The sequence below is a fragment of the Myodes glareolus genome, chromosome X, assembly GCF_982192425.1.
Source record: "Myodes glareolus chromosome X, mMyoGla1.1, whole genome shotgun sequence".
Classification (NCBI taxonomy): Eukaryota; Metazoa; Chordata; class Mammalia; order Rodentia; family Cricetidae; genus Myodes; species Myodes glareolus.
The window spans coordinates 117,551,072-117,569,344 of NC_142053.1; the positions used below are offsets into that span (position 1 = coordinate 117,551,072).

At 42.3% G+C, this 18,273-nt stretch overlaps 1 protein-coding gene across 15 annotated transcripts in view; it reads right to left on the minus strand.

Annotated features, from left to right (window-relative positions):
- Sh3kbp1 (SH3 domain containing kinase binding protein 1) overlaps positions 1-18,273 on the minus strand; it is a 337,525-nt gene that overhangs the window by 21,202 nt on the left and 298,050 nt on the right. For 14 of the 15 annotated variants that reach the window (XM_085684713.2, XM_085684711.2, XM_085684710.2 and 11 more), the window contains one exon: positions 9,118-9,203. In XM_085684713.2, coding sequence (XP_085540839.1) covers positions 9,118-9,203 — 86 coding nt within the window. Of the gene's footprint in view, positions 1-9,117; positions 9,321-18,273 lie in introns of those variants that run through there. The other variant, XM_085684715.2, reaches the window with a different exon arrangement.

Below are 18,273 nucleotides of genomic sequence, written 5' to 3' on the forward strand. Positions count from 1 at the left end.
GTTTCATGCACAAACCCATTTTATCCTCGGGCCATGCATCCCCTTGGATATGCTTATGCAAAATGAAAGCCAGAATCGGTCTCTGCTAACCTGTGAACCCACAACCAGGAGGTAGAAGGTGGGGGCGCCTCAAGCCAAATAAATGCTACATACAGTCTGAAAGCTGAGTGACACCTCTTCCCTGCTTGCTTCTACATACATCTATAGCTTAATGGCCTCTGTGGATGTAGCCAAGGTTATGATAAAAGTCTGTTTGCTGAGTTAGACTACTTTGAATCTTATGGCGTATGCCCCCAAATTTGTACTGTGGGGGATGAAGACGGTCTCTACATGCAGCAAAGACAGAGACATTGAATGCCTCAGGCTGGATGTAGAATAGGAATACCCCGTCTATAAGAAAAAAGTGATCAAAATACCTGGATCTTTTGGGTCTATTTGCAAATCCAACATGGCAAGTATGTGACCCTTTCCCAAGCTCAGTAAAAAAAAAAAGTAAAACCAGTCATCCTAAAAACAATTAAAGCAACAACAACAGCAATAAACTAATCACAAACAGATGGGCTGCCAAAACCAGGACTGCCCTGTTGGGGCTGCACAGTTAGGGTGAGTACGTGGCTTCTAATGTGACCCATTAACAGTGAGATTTTTAAGTGGAAACAGTTAGCTAAAAGTCCTTTAAAGGACCAAGCTGAACTGGGTGGTGGTGGTGCACATCTTTAATCCCAGCACTTGGGAGACAGAGGAAGGTGAATCTCTGTGAGTTCAAGGCCAGTCTGGTCTACAGAGTGAGTTCCAGGACAGCCAGGGCTACAAAGAGAAACCTTATGTTGAAAAACAAAAGACAAAAACAAAAAAGGATCCAGCCCATCACTAGTCCCTGTCCTGTAGGACCCAAAGATGGCTTTTGAAAGCGATGCTGGTGTTCAGGATGGCCTGGTTCACCTCATGATACCCCTATACTTTGAGCTAGAAAGGGTGGCACTCAGGACAGGCTTGAGGTGCTGAAGGGAGAGGGCCTCTTCTGAATTAAACCTTCAGAAGCACCAGGTAGCAGTCAAAATGCTTCCAAGGACTGTGTGGGTAAAGAGGCAATCTAGCAGAAGGATGTGGTGCAGCCTCATTTGCTTTGCGGAATAAAATATCTGACCCTCAGACCAACCTCTTTTCTTTTTGGCACACATTTGAGAAATGTGGAGTGTTTCTAAATTACCCACAATAGCAATTTATGTTTGATCTTGACTTGTGTCCCTGAATGGAAGGCAGAGTGACATGTGAACGCACATGCACCCCATACTGTCCACATATTTACCTGAGTGCAAGCTACAACTGAGCCTGCCATTCTTTGGTTTGGGCTATACAAAGCATATCCCTGGTCCCAAAGGCTATCTGAAGATCATTGGCAAGGTGTCAGTACAAGCAAGCTGTACCCCTCAGATGGAAGTTCTTATGTCTGAGCAACTAACCCCGAGAGAGCTGAGAGGTGCGGTTCAATGTTCATACACAATGCTCTGCCCGGAGTCAACTCCAAGTCACTCAGGGAGTTCTCTGTGGCAGGACACTGTAACCCACGAAACTGGAGCAATTACTTGATGGCCTGAAATATCGGAAAGACTAATAACTGGCTCTCTAGTTCTGAAAGAATCTTAATGTGAGCTTTTATAATAGAAAGTTTTTAGTAGAAAGAGGACTGAAAAGCCAATAGTCCAAAGCCAGGTGATCTAAGTCTTTTCTCAGAATTTGCCCGTGAAACCCTTAAAAATGATTTCCTATAGAAAAAGTTAGAGGATTCGAAATTAAGCAATTTAATCGCTTGTTAACCACAGAAACAAAAAGATGTATGCTAATGATCACTCACTATTAATTGCTTTATGTTGTCTTCCATAGTTTTACTATACAGAGATTTAGAATCTAGTACTGCTCAAATTTCATGTCTGTTTTATTGAATAATTTAGACAGTAGCTAGTAAATCAACTGATGATAATATCTGATCCCCAAAATAGTATTTTCTTTCTATGCAAAAGCCAGGCTTAACGTGTATCACTTTCTCTACAGTAAATAACTTGCCACAAGCCTCATAAAGAGAATGCATGGGCTCTCTCTCTTTCTCCCTCTCTCTCCTCCCTCCCTTCCTTCCTCCATCTTTCCTCCCCATCTTCTTCCCTCCAATAACTTGACATAAGCCTGAGAAAGAGAATGCATGGGATTGCTCTCTCTGTCTGTCTTTCTTTCTCCCTCACCCTCCTCCCCTTATCCCCGTTTTCTTCCCCCCTTATCCCCATCTCCCCCTCTCTTTCCCTTCCCTCATAACACCACTGGTTGATGCTTAAATTCATTATTCCGATATATTTATTTACTTCTTTATGTATACAGCCACTGACTTCCAAAAGCTCTGAAATTGCTTTTTAAAACACATTTTTATGGAGATTCTCATGAAAATTAGGAAACTCCAAAAAATGCAAGGCTATATCTGAGGGGTATGTGCATGTGTGCATTTGCACACGTGCACGAGTATCCTGCTCCCAGTTCAGACTCTTCAGCTGACACCTGTGACACTGATATCTAAACCTGAGTGTTTTGTGGTCATTCATGTGGCTGTCCCACACACTATAGGATGTTCACTGGCATTCCTGGCTTTTACTCACTACAAGTTAATAGCACCTCCACTCCTGTGTCATGATGAACCAAGATGTCTCCAGGCATCAGTACCACATGTCCTTTGGGGAACACAGTTGTGATAGGTGGTATAGGTCATTTCTTGGAAGTTTGGGCTGCCAGCTTAGGGAGAATGCCATTCAACTCTGCTTCTTCCCAGTCAGCTGGTTAGTTTTCCCCAAATACCTGGCCATCTTTATTCACTATTCCTTTGCTCTAAAACTACATGTCATCAGCATGTCATCATATTCTTCCCTCACAGGGATGTTGCTGAGAAAAACATGTAAGCATGTGGGAGGCACCCAGCACCTGCCAGTTCCTTCTCTCCTTGCTTGTTCCCATTGCTGTAATTTCAACACTAGGAGACAGGGACCTTGGGAGAACACAGCCCAAAAGGTCTGTGCTCCACCTGTACCGGAAGAACGACTGTAGCAACATGCAGTCATGCCATCCAAACACCTATATACTTATATTCTTCGGCAGGCAACCATCTGCAACTGTGCCTTACAGGGGAATGAGGGACAGTAAGGACATGCTTTATTTCACATGGAAAATGCACATATTTTACAGCCTAAGAGGAGACTTCAAGAGAGTTCAAAACATAGTTCTCTGTGTAAAGGATTGGTTAGCACTTTAGTCAGAAGCACCAGGACAGCAGCATTGTTCATGCTCTTGTACATAGTCACAGTTCTTTTAAAAAGCACGGGAGAGACATTTCTAACCCCATACACACACATGAGTAGTATTTACAGTTTTTTTGTGTGTTTGTCTGTGTTCATGTGTGTGGGGACGCACATGTGTGAGGAGGCCAGAGGACAAGCTTGAAATCTTGGGTGCTATTCTTGGGATCGGCCTAGCTTTTGATGTTTTGGATAAATGGACTCTTTCTGGCCTGGAACTCACTGAAAAGCCTAGGTTGGATGGCCAGAAAACCATGGACATCCATCCACCTGCCTCCATCTCCCCCATGCTGAGATTACAAACACATGGCACCACACCAACATTTTAAATACATGGGTCCTGCAGATTAAACTCGGGTCCTATCACTGATCTAGCTCTCAAACATCATGTTTATACCACCTTTTTGAAAAAAAATTAGAATTTTAATGTGAATGTTTGGAAATTTTTCAGTTCACTGTTCTTCTTAACAGCTTATATACCATATATATAACTTATATATATATATATAACTTATATAACTTATATACCATAAAGGCATATTGAGTATTATGATAATAATTTCTAGTAAATTTATAGAGCTATATAACACAAGGATTAAGTTTCTAAACCTTCCCAACTGATCCCCAGATTGACTGGCTCTTAAATACCCTAACACACAGGGAAGTACTTTTCCATTCTCTGGTCCAAAGGAAGCACAGTCCCCAGGCACCACTGAGTGGTGAATCCATGAGCAATATGAGGATAAATTTAAGTTAGCCTTCACGTCCTTTTAATCAAGTCTGCTGACTTTAAAGTCAGCAACTCTTGGCCCCCAAATTGACTACAGTGTGCTATGTTTCAGATTGAAGACCAAGAGGAAAATTCCACCTTCCTTAAGTGAAAAGCATAGTGGTAGGCATAAAGAGGTGGCAACAGGACGCTTAAGTGGATTTGAACAGAATGGAACAAAAGCAAAGATGTCAAGTAACTGGGAAGGAATGAAAAAAACCTTTTTCTAAGTCAATTAGTTGAAGATAGGTGGCTTAGTTCATAAGTTGCTTCCCATCTGGAGGCCCGTTGTTATGTGCTTCCGAAGGAAAAGAACTGAAAAATCTCTTGATTGCATTAAAGTGTGACAATAAATCTCACCATGAGAGGGGAGCTACAATATAAGGGATAATAAAAGAAAATGTTATGGCACTTAACTTCATGGCCTCTAATCTCCCATTCAGTCAGAACAGAGATTCTTCCATCACCAAGAGAGAGCCGGACAATTTAATTTTTGTTTCTATTCATGCACAGGCCTGTGTTGGAGCGCTTCCATATCTTCTATTATGCTACTTGAAAAATGGTTGTATAGTTTGATACAAACAATATCTCAATCTGACATCAACAGCTTAGTTTTGGACCAATTGATTTCATTCTAAATTATCGTTGGCTGACAGATGCTGAGAGCTACCCACACAAGATCTGAAAAAGCCATGTTCTCTAATTTAATATTATAATAATTTTAAATTACAGCTTTATTAAGAGGAAACACAGATTTATTTATAGAGAACACTGATGGTTTCTAATGATGATCAGAGCTGCATTATGCTATTCACTGCAGCCCACATTTGGACAGCTTCAATTGTCTGAATCACTAACAAAAACATTCTGGTACAAATACTGTCCTCCTTGATTTAAAGCATTAGAATCCTACAAAAGCGGCCCCTGGAAAGAGCCAACCCCTGCTCTGAAACCTTTTCTCCTTGACCAGCCCACATGAAAATGGCATTTCTGCCTTTGGGTTTAAAGACATTCTACCTCAAACAATTGCTTTTCCCTTGGCTTCTGAGACGTCGCAAGATTCTTTTTTTTTTCCCTTTGAATGTGTATGATTTTGTGGAGGTTTGGTCTTCACCCCAAGGTGCATCTTAAATTTCTTTTTGTGTTGTGTCAGGGTGGTGTGTGTGTGTGTGTGTACTATGTATGTACATGCACACACACACACACACACACACACACACACACAAGTATTCAGATGGTTGCTCAAATTGTATGTCTTGGTACACGTATGAAGGTCAGAGGACAACCTTGGGTGTTGGTCCTTGCCTTCTACCTTGATTGAGGGAGGATCTCCAATAGATCTCCACTGTATCTCCAAGAGCAGCTTCAGTTTCAGGGGATCCTCCTATTTTCGCCTCCCATCTTGCTGGAGGAGCACTAGGATTGCAGATACTTGCTACTATGTTTATTATATGGGTTCACTCGGGTCTTTACCCAGAGACGTTTCTCCAGGACCCCCTTTAAATCTTCTCTATCCCTCCCAATTCTTTATGGTAAATTTGGACTTCACCTCCTTAACCCAGAAGATACCTCTAAGCAAACAATATTAATATAAACATTTCTATCTTTTTGCAGTCCACCAAGTATTTTGATATAATTCTGGAGCACAAGGTAAGGAAGTCAGTGGAGATGCTAAGTAAGCGAAGTCACCCAGGCCAGCAGCAACAGCGCCAGCACTGCAACTCAAGATTCTAGCCACCAACCCTGCATTCTCCTCCCCTGATTGCTTATGGGGAACTCTTAACTTCTGCCTCCAATCCCTGCCTGCCTCTAAATCCTTAGCCTTCATTTTCATATCCTTCCTAGCACTGACACAGGATGTCTGGACAAATACCTAAATCAGTGTGCTTAACTAAACCCATTTAACTTATTGGCATCTAGCTTTCTTTTATTCAATTTATTTATCTAAATCAGCATTTAGTATACAAATGTTGAGGTTTTGATACATCACTTCAATGTTATCATCAGTGGCTTCTACCGTCTCTAGGATAATACAAATCCACCACCCCTAAACTCAGTTTGATCCCTACTTACATTTTCAAGTCACTTTCTCTTCTCAGCATCAACTTCCTACTGCAGCCAGACTGGTCTGTCTGTGCCAAGATTTCAGAACTTCTCCATGGGATTTCCCTGCCCGCTCCCACCTGTGGCTAGACAAATCCAAGATACAGCTAAATCTCTGCTCTTTTGTGAAGCATGTCCCGGCACTCTGGCCCTCAGGAGCATCCCGATCAACACTATGTCCTACTACTTGGGTGTCACATCCTCACCTCTCCAGAGTCATTTGTTAGCCTGTATCTTATGGATCCACAGAGGCAGACCTGTGTGTGAGAGTGTTTGGCTGGTGGATGCGCCAGTATTTCTTGGCTGATGATAAAGCTGCCCATCAGAATTTCTTGAGATTCAAATTTTATATATAGTTGTTAACTTGTGCAATGTTAGTCTTATGGGATTAACGTCTTCTTGGGAAAATGAAAGAAAAACCATCAGTACCATCTCTGTGGGTCCCCAAATACATACAGCTGGGACTTAGTTTCCACAGTATAAAAAGTACTTGGAGGAATTCTTCTCCCATTGATGCCGCCAGTAGTTGCAAACTAGTTGGTCAGACTAGAAAACACGTTGGTCATACTTTGGCAATAGCCTTCCTAGACGACTCCAAACCCAAAGAAAACAAGGGTCAAAGGCTAGTGCTCAGAGAAAAGCAAGACACCTAGCACTGTGTATTCTAGAGACAGACAAACACCTCCCTTTCCTGTGTGAGGTCCCACCCATGACCTTTACTAGTATTTCACCAATCAGTTGCTCTGGCTGAAAACAGAGGCTGAACACCAAACCACAGAGGGAGAATGGTAACTTAATCTAGCTCTTCAGTCAGCTACTCTCTGTTCTGCTCCTTCCCACTCTTCCACTCAATCAAAACTTGTAGATGGCCAGTTTCAACTGTCAGGTTATGCTTCATGACAGAGCCTCAAGGGCTGGCTGAGGATATAAAGTAGCTTCTGGAAGCAGCACAAACATTTTTGGTATTTACAGTCACAACCAAGCACCCTGCACACAAGGCCTCCCAAGGTCAGGCCAGAGACTCCAGGTCAGCAGTTTGCAAAGATGGGATTCTATTAGCAGATTCTGAAGAAAACAGCATCCAATCTTGGGGGGAACACCAGGCAGATCAGAAGACTGCTCATGACAAGCATTCTACTGCACCTGTAAGGCCTGCCAACTCTTGGGCATTTGTTTCTAAATTAAGTGGCCAACACAGATGATTCTGGAAATCCATCTTCTGTGTCAAATCAGTCTCACTAATGAGTGCCAGATGTTGGGGGTGAGAGACCTGGAGGAAGGTGGGCGTGGTTAGAAATGAGCAACACAGCCTGACATGGTGGTATATGCCTGTAAGCCTAGGATTGGCGAAATGAAGGCAGGAGTATGTTGAGTTTGATGCCAGGGAAGAATATATATTACCATAAGTCTAGGCTTTCCCAGTATGATGGTTAGTTTTAATTGTTTACTTGACAAAATTTAGAATCTCCTGGGAAGAGTGTCTCAATGAGGTATTGTTTAGATCAGGTCATTTTGTGGGCATTATCTTGATTATACTAATTGAGGTGGCAAACTCACCCACACCCACTATGGGTGGCAGCAATCCCTAGGCAGGAGATCCTGACCTGTATTATCACGAAGAATACAAGATGAGTGTAAGGATGCCTGCATTTATTCTCTCTGCTCTTCATAGTGGATATGATTAGCTGCTTCATGTCCCTTGCTGCCTTGGCTTCCCAAAATGATGGACTGTAGCCTGGCATTGTGACCTAAAATTAAACCCTTCTCCCTTAAGTAGTTTTTTGCCAGGGTATTTTATCATAGCAACTAGAAAGGAAACTGGGACACCTGAACTATATAAGGAAACCCAACCTAAAAAGAAAAGCAAAAAAAAAAAAAAACAACCCACCAAAAAATGCTGAAATAAAACAAACAAAAGACAGAGGAAAGAAAAAAAGAAGTGTGCAACATGGGAAATTCTGGTAGTGACAGAGGTATTATGAACCCTGGCTATGTTAGCAGATACACACAAAATAAAATTGCAGAGAAACTTATACATACAGATACCAGGAAAACTGGAAAAATCTAAATGAGACTACTAAGTTAACACATCAGGGGCAGTATAGCACTATAGTTTTAAGACATGTTAGCATGGGATGATGAGGAGGAAAATATGTATCATTTCTAAAATCTCTCTGTGAATCTATAATGAACTCCGAAGCAAACATTAATAATGACAATTTCAAAATGTAGACTTCTAAAATAGAATGCAGGAGGATGCTACCTTATAACAATAGGTACAAATAAAAAGAGGCTGCACTTAAAAAATGATCTGGACTTGAGACTTGGCATCGTTAAAGTTGCTGTTTACCAGATCACACTGCCAGTCACCTCACATCCATTCAGATATAGCCCAAAAGGATTTTGACTTTTGTTTATTCAGAGTGACCTTAGCCCCTTCCCATTTATCACACGCTGCGCTGGTTTGACCTTGGGAAAGCAAGTTCCTCGTTTGTGCTAAGTGGTAATTACCATACACACAAAAAGCTCATTTTAACATCAAAGTCAAAGTACTTAGTGCCACTTCTACAGTGAACCCTGACATTTTGCATTTGCACCCTTTTCTAGGCTGGATAAACATGAACTAAGTAAGTGCCTATTTCTACAAAAATGTTCATTCATCATCTCACTAGAACTTACAAGGCATTTTGCTAAGGCCAGGGAGGCTAAAAACCCCTGGTGTTTTGTATTCAGGTAGAAATTGCCATTGCTTACTTTCCTTGTGAAACAAGGACACCTATACCCCAGCAAACGCTGACAGCCTAGCATTTCAGGGGCCACGACAGAGCCCATTCCATTGCTTGAAGCGGCAAGCTAGGCCCTGCAGTTCTTTTCTAAGTCTGCAAAGAGAAGCAGAATAATGTCTTCACTCACCAATGTCATTGCTGCGGTCTGAGAGGTCCTTGTCCAGGATGCCAGAGAGCGCGCTGCTCGCCAAGTCAATCTTTGGACTGTCACCCCTACATTAAAAACACAAGTCCAGACATTTAATAATCAGTGTGCCCTTGTCATTCTGTCCACATTCTGGCTGCACACACGTTACAGAGGGTGTTTTGTGTGTGTGTGTGTGTGTGTGTGTGTGTGTGGCGAATGGCACTGTTACCTGCAAAAGGAGCCAAAGGGAGGTAGTGAGAGCCAATGAGCTGTCCAGCCACACGGGCCGTGGTATAAACTGGCCAGCAGACTGGATGGCCCTCTGTTCTATGCATATTTTCTAAGATGGCTATTTTAATAATGACCCTTTGCCAATGCACTTCTAGCCACAAACCCTCCCGCTGTCTCCACAGGATGCGACACAGGCTTGTTCCTGCCCCATGGCCAAATAAGCACTGGCAAACTGGCGGCTTCCCTTTTAAGGAACACAGAATTTAGCCAATGCTTTTGTCAAAGGTCAGCTACTTTTAACCTTGAGAAAAGGGTTCTCTGGCCTGGGGCTGAGGCATCAGCCAGGTTGTTGACAGGCATAAGGTGTCAAGTTGAGGTCTGGCAGCCTGAAGGCTGGCACTGGGGTACAAGTCTATAAAATTAGATTGCTTCTGAGTGGTCATGCCCTACCCCCACTCTACACCCATTATGACACGAGTGACTTCTCTCAGAATCTAGGCAGGAAGAAGCCCACATGTAGGATGGGAATACATCTCCAAGATAAGGAAAGACACAGTTTCTTTGTAGATTAGTCTGAGATTCCCTCCATATCCCTCCAAAAAGGCACCTCTTTGGCCCTATTCAGGAGATGAGCACCAAATAAAGTTATCCGAGGACTGGTCCTCACCATGAAATGTTGAAATAGTTGTTCCTATCAAAGTAATAGAAATAGTCCATCCCACAGCCTTTGCAAGTTACCATGGCCTGAAGTCAGAATATACCAGGAACAGACTCACTCCCCCAAACATCTGTCTGATGGGAGTATGGAGAGAGCCAAGATGGGAAGTACCTCCTGTGGAAAGACACATAGACCACAGGTCCACAAAGGCATGATAACTACATGCCACAGTCCTGAGTAGGGCTGGAGAATTCAGGGCACACGGAACATGGAGCATTAGAATTGGGCATTGAGGGAAATAAAAAGACATACCTATAAGAGGCAGGACCGTGCCCTCGGGAAATGGCTCAGTGAATTAGAGCTCTTATCACACAAGCAGGAGGGCTTGAGTTCAAAATTTACAAAGCCACATAAAGCCCGGCCCAGTAGTACACATCTGTAATTGCAATGCCCCTAAGGAAGAGACTGAGACAGACGAATTCCCCAGAAGTCTATGAGCCAGCCGAACTCAGGAAATACTGTGTTGCATGGCTGGAGGAAGGCATGAGAACAAGGAATCTTATCTTACACAACGTAGAAGGCAATGACTGACACCTGAGGTGGTTTTCTGGGACATGCACGCACACGCACACACTTAAAAACATGAAAGAGAAAGGAAGAGGACAGGAAAGGAGGAGAAGAGGGTAGGATGAAGCAGAGAAGTGTACATGAGGTGACCAAGGGTCCCAGCACTAAAGCTTAAAGTCCCCAGAGAGAAGTCAGAGGAGACAAACTGACAAGATTAGCACGGGCAAGGATGTACTGGGCTTTGTGTATATATTTGTGAGTGTGTGCGTGTATGTGTGTGTATGTCAGTTTATAAATAGAAGCTGCTTTAGTATTGTTTAGATGAGTTTAGGGCTGAACTCTCGAAATCGGCTAACTTATCGACTGGTTTTCCTTCGGCCAGCAATCATCTTCGTCTAGGAATGAAGCCCCAACGAGAGTCCCCCAGTTCACATTAGCATGTCAACATGTCTGTGGTGAAGGACTCATGGAAGGAGCTAGATCTCTCTTTTCTCAAGGAAACAGCCAACTTTAACTCTCACATACTCCTCACTAGAGGGCCGAGAGGCGAGAACTACCGGTATCCTGTTTCCCCTGCTGGGCCTTCACTGAGGGTAACGTGTCACAAAGCCTGCTCTAGAATGTGCATTATGGAACTTGCTGGATCAGAGCAAGGTTGAAACAGAAGTCCAGGAAGAACATGATCTACTGTAGAGCTTGGAAGGGAAATATCTTCACAGATGGACCGGGCCTTTATTTACTATCTCATCCAACATCCTAAGGCTTTGGAGTCCCCAACTGGGGACCATCTCAGACTCTCTTTCTATACAGGACAACCAAAATTTAGGGCCCTCAAGGCCACTGCCTTGGGCAGATACCAAGCCATTTGGTGTGGTAGGATGTGGGGGGGGGGCAGGGAGGAGGTATTTAAAAACTTCTGATTTTCTGGGCCTCCGCATTCACTCATTGGAAGATATAGTCAACTTTCCACAAGTTCTGCACACATAGATTCAACTAACTGTAGACTGTACAACTCAACAATAAAACCACAACGACCAGAGCTAGGCATTTCTCAAAAGAGGATATACACACGGACAATAGGTACATAAAAATGGCTCAAAATCACTAACAGTCAGGGTAATGCCCATCACAACCTTACATTGCTTAGAATTTCTAGTAACAAAAAGGAAAACACTTAGCTGGCAAGGGTAACGCATGCCTACAATTTCAGTACCTTAGAGGTGGAGGCAGGAGGATGACAAGTCTGAGATCAGCCAAGGATACATAACGGAAGCAGGAGGATTACAAAACTTGGTACAGCCTAGGCGACATAGTGATGGCTCCCCGCCTCAAGGAAAAACCACAGGTGCTGGAAAGATGGCTCAGTGGGTGAAAGGTACTTGAAATCCCAGTAACCTGAGTTCAGTCCCCGGAGACCACAGAAATGTGGAAGGAAAGACCAACTCCATAAAGTTGTCCTTTGACCCCCACACCCCCCCACACACAAATATTTTCTAAAAAATTAACACTGATCTCAAAGAAATAGAAAACTGAACAGTGATTACCAAAGCCCGAGGAAGGTATAGAGAGAAGAGAAATGGGAAGATAATTAATAAATCAATGGCCACAGATGGACATAGGAATAACTTGTAATGCTCTATAGAATGGCGAGAAACTATAGTCAACAGCAATTGATTAAATATTTCAAAATTGCTAATAGGGTTTTGAACATTCCCAACATAAAGAAAGAATAAATACCTGAGGTGACAGATAAGCCAATTATCCCGATAGTCAACATTCACTATATGTGTGTACTAAAATGTCACACTATACCCATAAATATATACAAGTAACTATTTTCCAATGAAAACAAAAATATTTGTGCTGGGGATAGAGTGTTACAATAGAGTTCTTGCCTAGTACATGTGAAGCCCTGAGATCAGTGGATAGTATCACAGTAGATAGAGTTGTACTTTAAAAAAAAATAAGGGGACTGGAGAGTTAAGAGACTGCATCGCTCTTGCAGAGGACCTGAGTTCAGTTCCCGCAGCCATGCTGGGTGGCTCATAACCATCTGGGACACAAGCACCAGGGAATCTGACTCTGTCTTCTAGTCTCCACCAGCACCTACACTCATGTATGTGTGCATGTGTGTGTGTGTTGTGTGTGTGTGTGTGCACATGTGCATACATGTACACATTCTTGTGTGCAGGCACACAGTTTTAAAAGTTTAAAATAAAAATAAATGAAAATACTTAGGGGAAAGTCACATGTTGATCATAGATTTTTCTTGCCAACATTCCATAAAGAGTACGGTAATAACAGCATAGCATGTTATCTACAGTGAAGCATGATTGTAAGTAATAAAGGTGACTCAAAGTACAGGGAGCACTGGATACACTATATACAAATATTATACCATTGTATTGGAAGGACAGGTGTGCTTGACTTTTGGCATCCGGGAAGGGAGGCTTCTGAAAGCCATCAAAAGGCTGGTTTGGCATCCTGGTGGGTAGCTGAAGTACATCAGAGGAGCTGATGGTGAGGAGGAGGGTTGTTCCTGAACTAATCACATGTTCTTCAAAATTTGACTGCTTCAGAATGCATGGTTTCATGATGTATTTTTGGTTACTCTCAATCTTAGAGCTGCTGTGTACTCCTTTGAGTTAACAGCTGGAAGTTTCTTATCAAATGAGAGCCTATCTCAAGGGCTGGAGATGACTTCAGCGCCCATTATTACTATAGGACTCAACTATTCTATTCTTTTATAGGTCTTTGTTTTTCTTTTGGAAATAGTGTTTCAACCTTTTAGTTTATTTTATCTATTTGTGTGGGGCATGTCTGCATGCATTTGAGTGGTCTATGTGTTTGTGGTATGCATGTGTGTACATATATGCCTGTGCAGTCCGAGACTGATATTGGCTATCTTCCTTGACCACCCTCTATTTATTTGCCACTCTTAGACCCCACGTGAAAATATGGTCATGCAGTGTTTTTCTCTTTGTCTCAAGTTTATTTCACCTGCTATATCATGAAATTTTGAAAGTTACTCAGATCTGTGGAATATCATAGGACAAATTAACTGAGTTTTAAGTCTAGGTATAGATTTTAAGTGTTCATATGCTTTGGACCCAGTTCTGAGCCACAGTTTGGACCATATGAAAGATATAGTGTGTAATAAGTAAGTTCCATGCACTGTTGTATTGTTTACAATGAAGAACGCCCTTCCCCCACCAAAAAAAAAATCAATGGACTATTTACATGTAGGGAAACATTTGAGTAAGCCGTGACATTTGATGGGCCTTTATGAGGCATTTAAATGGCACTTGCAAACAGGTTTCTTCTGACTAGAATGAATGCCTATATTGCAATGTTAGAGAACAAAGGCAGGGTAACAATGGCATGCACAGGAATATGCATCCTCCCACATGCCTCCCTTATTCTTTTTTAAGACTAGAAGAACATTTATGGCAGTTCTTCCTGGGAAGTCTGATGAGTGATTTTTCATTACCCAGCTCGGTGCCTGAAAAATACCTGTGGAATCTAGGAACACTGACCAAATGTTTTGAAATGAGAATGCATTATACATTTGTATAATAGATGCATTTTCTCCAAGTCATAAAGTTTTATGATCGTTTATATGATAACACCTATGTAAGATTGACAAAAACCAAGCTGAATCATACCCAGGAAAAATACGGGCAAGAAATATTTTTTTAAATGTGAATAGTACTTGTCTCAGGAATAAGTTTATAGGGGGGTTTTCCTTCCATTTATTTTTAAAGATTTATTTTCCCTTCTATTCATGTGTATGTTTGTTTGTCTGTGTGAGTGCATGCTACTTGTGTGCAGGAAACCAAAGATACCACTGGATTCCCTGGAATTGGAGTTATGGGCAATTGCGAGCCCCCTGACATGGGTGCTGGGAATTGAACTCAAGTCCCCTGGAGAAACAATAAGTACTCACAACTGCTGAGTCATCTCTCCAGCCACTTTTTCTTCTGTTCACATTTTTTCATTTATTATAGGGCTGGAGAGATGGCTCAGAATTTTGGAGCACTTGTTGCTCTTGCAGAGGACCTGGGTTTGGTTCCCAGAACCCACACAGTGGCTCACAACCATCTATAACTCCAGTTCCAGGGGATCCAGCACTACCTCTTCTCACCTCCACAAGTGCCAGGCATGTACTTAGTGCACATCCATACATGCAGGCAAAACATGCACACAAGTAAAATCAAAGTAAGTCTAGAAGAAATGTAGTTTCCTTTACCAATAGTGACCAAAGATTCACACAGCTCTCATTCTTTCCCCTTTTCCCTAAAAATATTGTCCTAGTAAAAGGTGGTCCTTGCCCATCTTTTCCTACAGTAAAAGGCCTGGTCCTTACCCAACAAATTCTTATTAATAATTGTCTTGAACACAGATAAACAAATGGAGCCATCTCTCCTGGGAATCAGTTAAGATGTGTGAAATGATGAATCCTATACTTACAGGTTCAAGCCAGGAGTGCTACCTTTGAACTTGTTTCTAATCCTCTGTATGATCTTGCTCAGGTCATGTAATTTCTCCAGAACATGAGTGCTTCATCAGCACAATGACTGTCAAGTTAGTTTGGGTCTGATCACTCCCAAAGGGCCTTCAAGAGCTCTTATTTTTCCTATTTTCATTGTAATTATTAAGGACCCAACAGGCTGTAAAGTGATTGTTAAGCCACAGGACATTGAATCTATACAAGTTGTAGAGTTGTTTTTGTTGCTTTGGTTTTTTTAATTAAGACTTTCATATATGAGTACTGTATAGAGATCATTTCCCCTTCCATGTCCTTCTCCAACCCCTTCCATGTCCTTCTCCAACCCCTTCCATGTCCTTCTCCAACCCCTTCCATGTCCTTCTCTTGGTCCATAATTGAAGCATTAGAGAAATGGTGGCAATTATAGCAGGAGTGGGGTACAAAATGGTCCTGTGTGTTGTCCTCAAATTCTCAGACTCTTATCCTCGCCTATGCCTTCAAGCCTCCATGTGTCCATCAAGGTTTGGAATGATGTCCCTTCCTACTCTCCTTGAGTAAATGTGACTCCGTCTTTAGCATTCAGAGGCTCACCTTTTGTTTTTTCCTTGGTTCCTGCACAGCGCCCCCTCCATGCCTGCTCTTGTCACACTCTTTGATACTTATCTGTAAACCTAGTGATCCCTACTTATCCTGCAAAAGAGAATTTTAAAAGTGTTTTACTATGTATATACGTGTGTATGTTTGTGAGAGTAGCTTCCGGGTATGTGGGGGTGCCCGCAGAGTGAGAAGAGGGTGTTCGAGTCCCTGGAGCTGGAGTGACAGGCAGTTCTGAGCTGTCTGATATGAGTGCTTAGATTTGAACTTAGGTCCTTTGGAAGAGCAGCAAGTGGTCTTAAACACTAAGCCAGCTCTCCAGGCCATGCAGAAGAGAATCTTCTCATGTCTTCCCTCCTAATACAATGCTTCTATAACTATGATAAGCTAAATATCTGCTGTTAATACTGCTCAGCCTGTGTTAGTTTGTTATGGTAGCCTGAGCAAATTAATACAGCATTAAGTCTGAAGAATTGAACACATTCTAACATAACATCCATCAACATAGAACTTTTGCTGTAAAGGGCATTTGGGTTCACAACTGCTAGAGATATAGAGTATAATACAAATGAAAAATACAATTGCAAATAACACATAGCTACTAAAGGCTCTATCCCCAATTTCAGGATCTCTGTTCTGATGGCACTTGATAAAAAAGAAAAAAATATATCAGTTGTTAAGGTGGCTTCGTCTCGAATGGCATTTGGCGTGACCTGTAGTGAACTCTTGCCAGGGAGGGCTTCTACCTAAGGGGATAGTTTCATGCTTCTGTGGCTTCTCTGAGGCTCTACTGGCAGAAGCATGAGGAACCAGTCTGAAGAAATAGCAACTAGCCATCTCCAAGTGACTCTTGCCTAGATTCCAGAACATGGACCACACTTGTATAAGGAGACTGGAATACTGGCTCTTCTCTCTAATTGAGCTCTCTGATCCCTCATGCCAAGAGCTAGACACGGGTTTCAATTGAAATGGACTTCTATCTAGAGCTAGAAGCAAGCCTATTTTGAAAACACAGTAGGTGTAGTTTAAAAAAAGTTCTGATCCTTCCAAGTAGGGAAGCTGCAGCTGGTGTTTTGACAGTGTTCAGACTGTGGGTGTGTAAGCATTTTACAATGTCTATTTGTAAATGCCTTTCACTATATTTATAGCCTCTTTACAACAATGCTAATGAATTTCAGTCCTGAAAAATACCAAAATTTCTGAAATTTACTGAAGCACAAGTCTCTAGTGGATGATACCCAATGAGGATGCAGCTCTTGATGGTCTCCATTCTACCAGTCTGTTCACTACAAAGGTACCATTTTTTTCCAGAAAGTATACTATTGAACGCGAAAAAAGAGAGAAGACCTCATCCTTTCGTCATTTACTGGCTCCTGCCAGCGTTTTTTCTCTGTTGAGTTTCTATACCCACAGCAATTAAAAGGAGAACACAGGAGAAGGCTGGTTATGAACAGCACCATCCAACCAAAGACAGCAGAACAAGGCTGCCCAGATTCATACTCCCTCCTTCTAAAGGAACACTGGGGAAGAGGGTGTAGGACGATTGTAAAAGTCAGAAATGGTGGATGACTGACTAGTAGAGAACAGTTTCCCTGGCATAGCAGGGCATGGACACATGCAAACTCACAGCTGTTGTGATAATACATACAAAAACTCAAGCCAAACTAAATCCCAGCAAGGAGGGGTAGGTAGGCATGAAGTCCCACCCCTAGCTGAGCAGTTATTGGCTTTCAATAGCTTATGGGAAAGAAAGAGTCAGTTTTCTTTAAGACTGTGGCCCCTGGTAGGTTGACTATACTCCAGTGGGGAGGTCACTCATCCAAGAGTATATGAGTAGCGCAAACTGGGCTTAATGAGTTAAAAAAAAAAAACCACAGGGCACAAAATTCAGTGGATAGAAAAAGGAGATGGATCTGAGAGGAGTTAAGGAGGGAAGTGAATACCATCAAAACACATTGCAAAAAATTCTCCAAGGACTAACAAAAATGAAAAGAAAACATAAAACTAAAGAAGTTTAAATTTGAAATCAAAATGATTCTATTTCCATATTTTTTCTTGAAGTTTTAGTTTGACACTTGCATGATAGGTAACTGGACATCATAGAAGTCCCCTTGCTTTCTTGAGCATGGCAGCTAAATCACAGACATCTGAGCAGTCCTAACAAGGAGAAATAGATCCTAAGATCCCATTAAATAACAGCAGCAGCTACTGCTTGCTCAAGGACCATCACCTATTAGGCACTGAGACAGAGTCCTTCACGTATGGAGTTTTCCACCCTTGCAGTCACGAAAGGAGCTATTCACTATGCCTTGGGGGATCCCTTGCAGAGGGAGGGTGGGTATTGAAGAATGCTGTTATGGGCAGCTTCCAGCTTTCAGTCCTTCCAGAGAGAGACTTGGCTGAAGAGAACCTCCTTAGCCAACATGGGACAACTCAACTGGACAATTTTAGCTACAGAGCGCCCTGCAGACCTCACAGGTGCTTGTGGAACCACTATGACAATTCAACTTTTCCTCTGCCTGATCCTGCTTCTGCGGGCATGAAGCCCCATAACACATCCTCACGTTCTGCTGGCACAGTCTGGTTACTGAGGAACTGGCCCTGTGCATATCTTGCT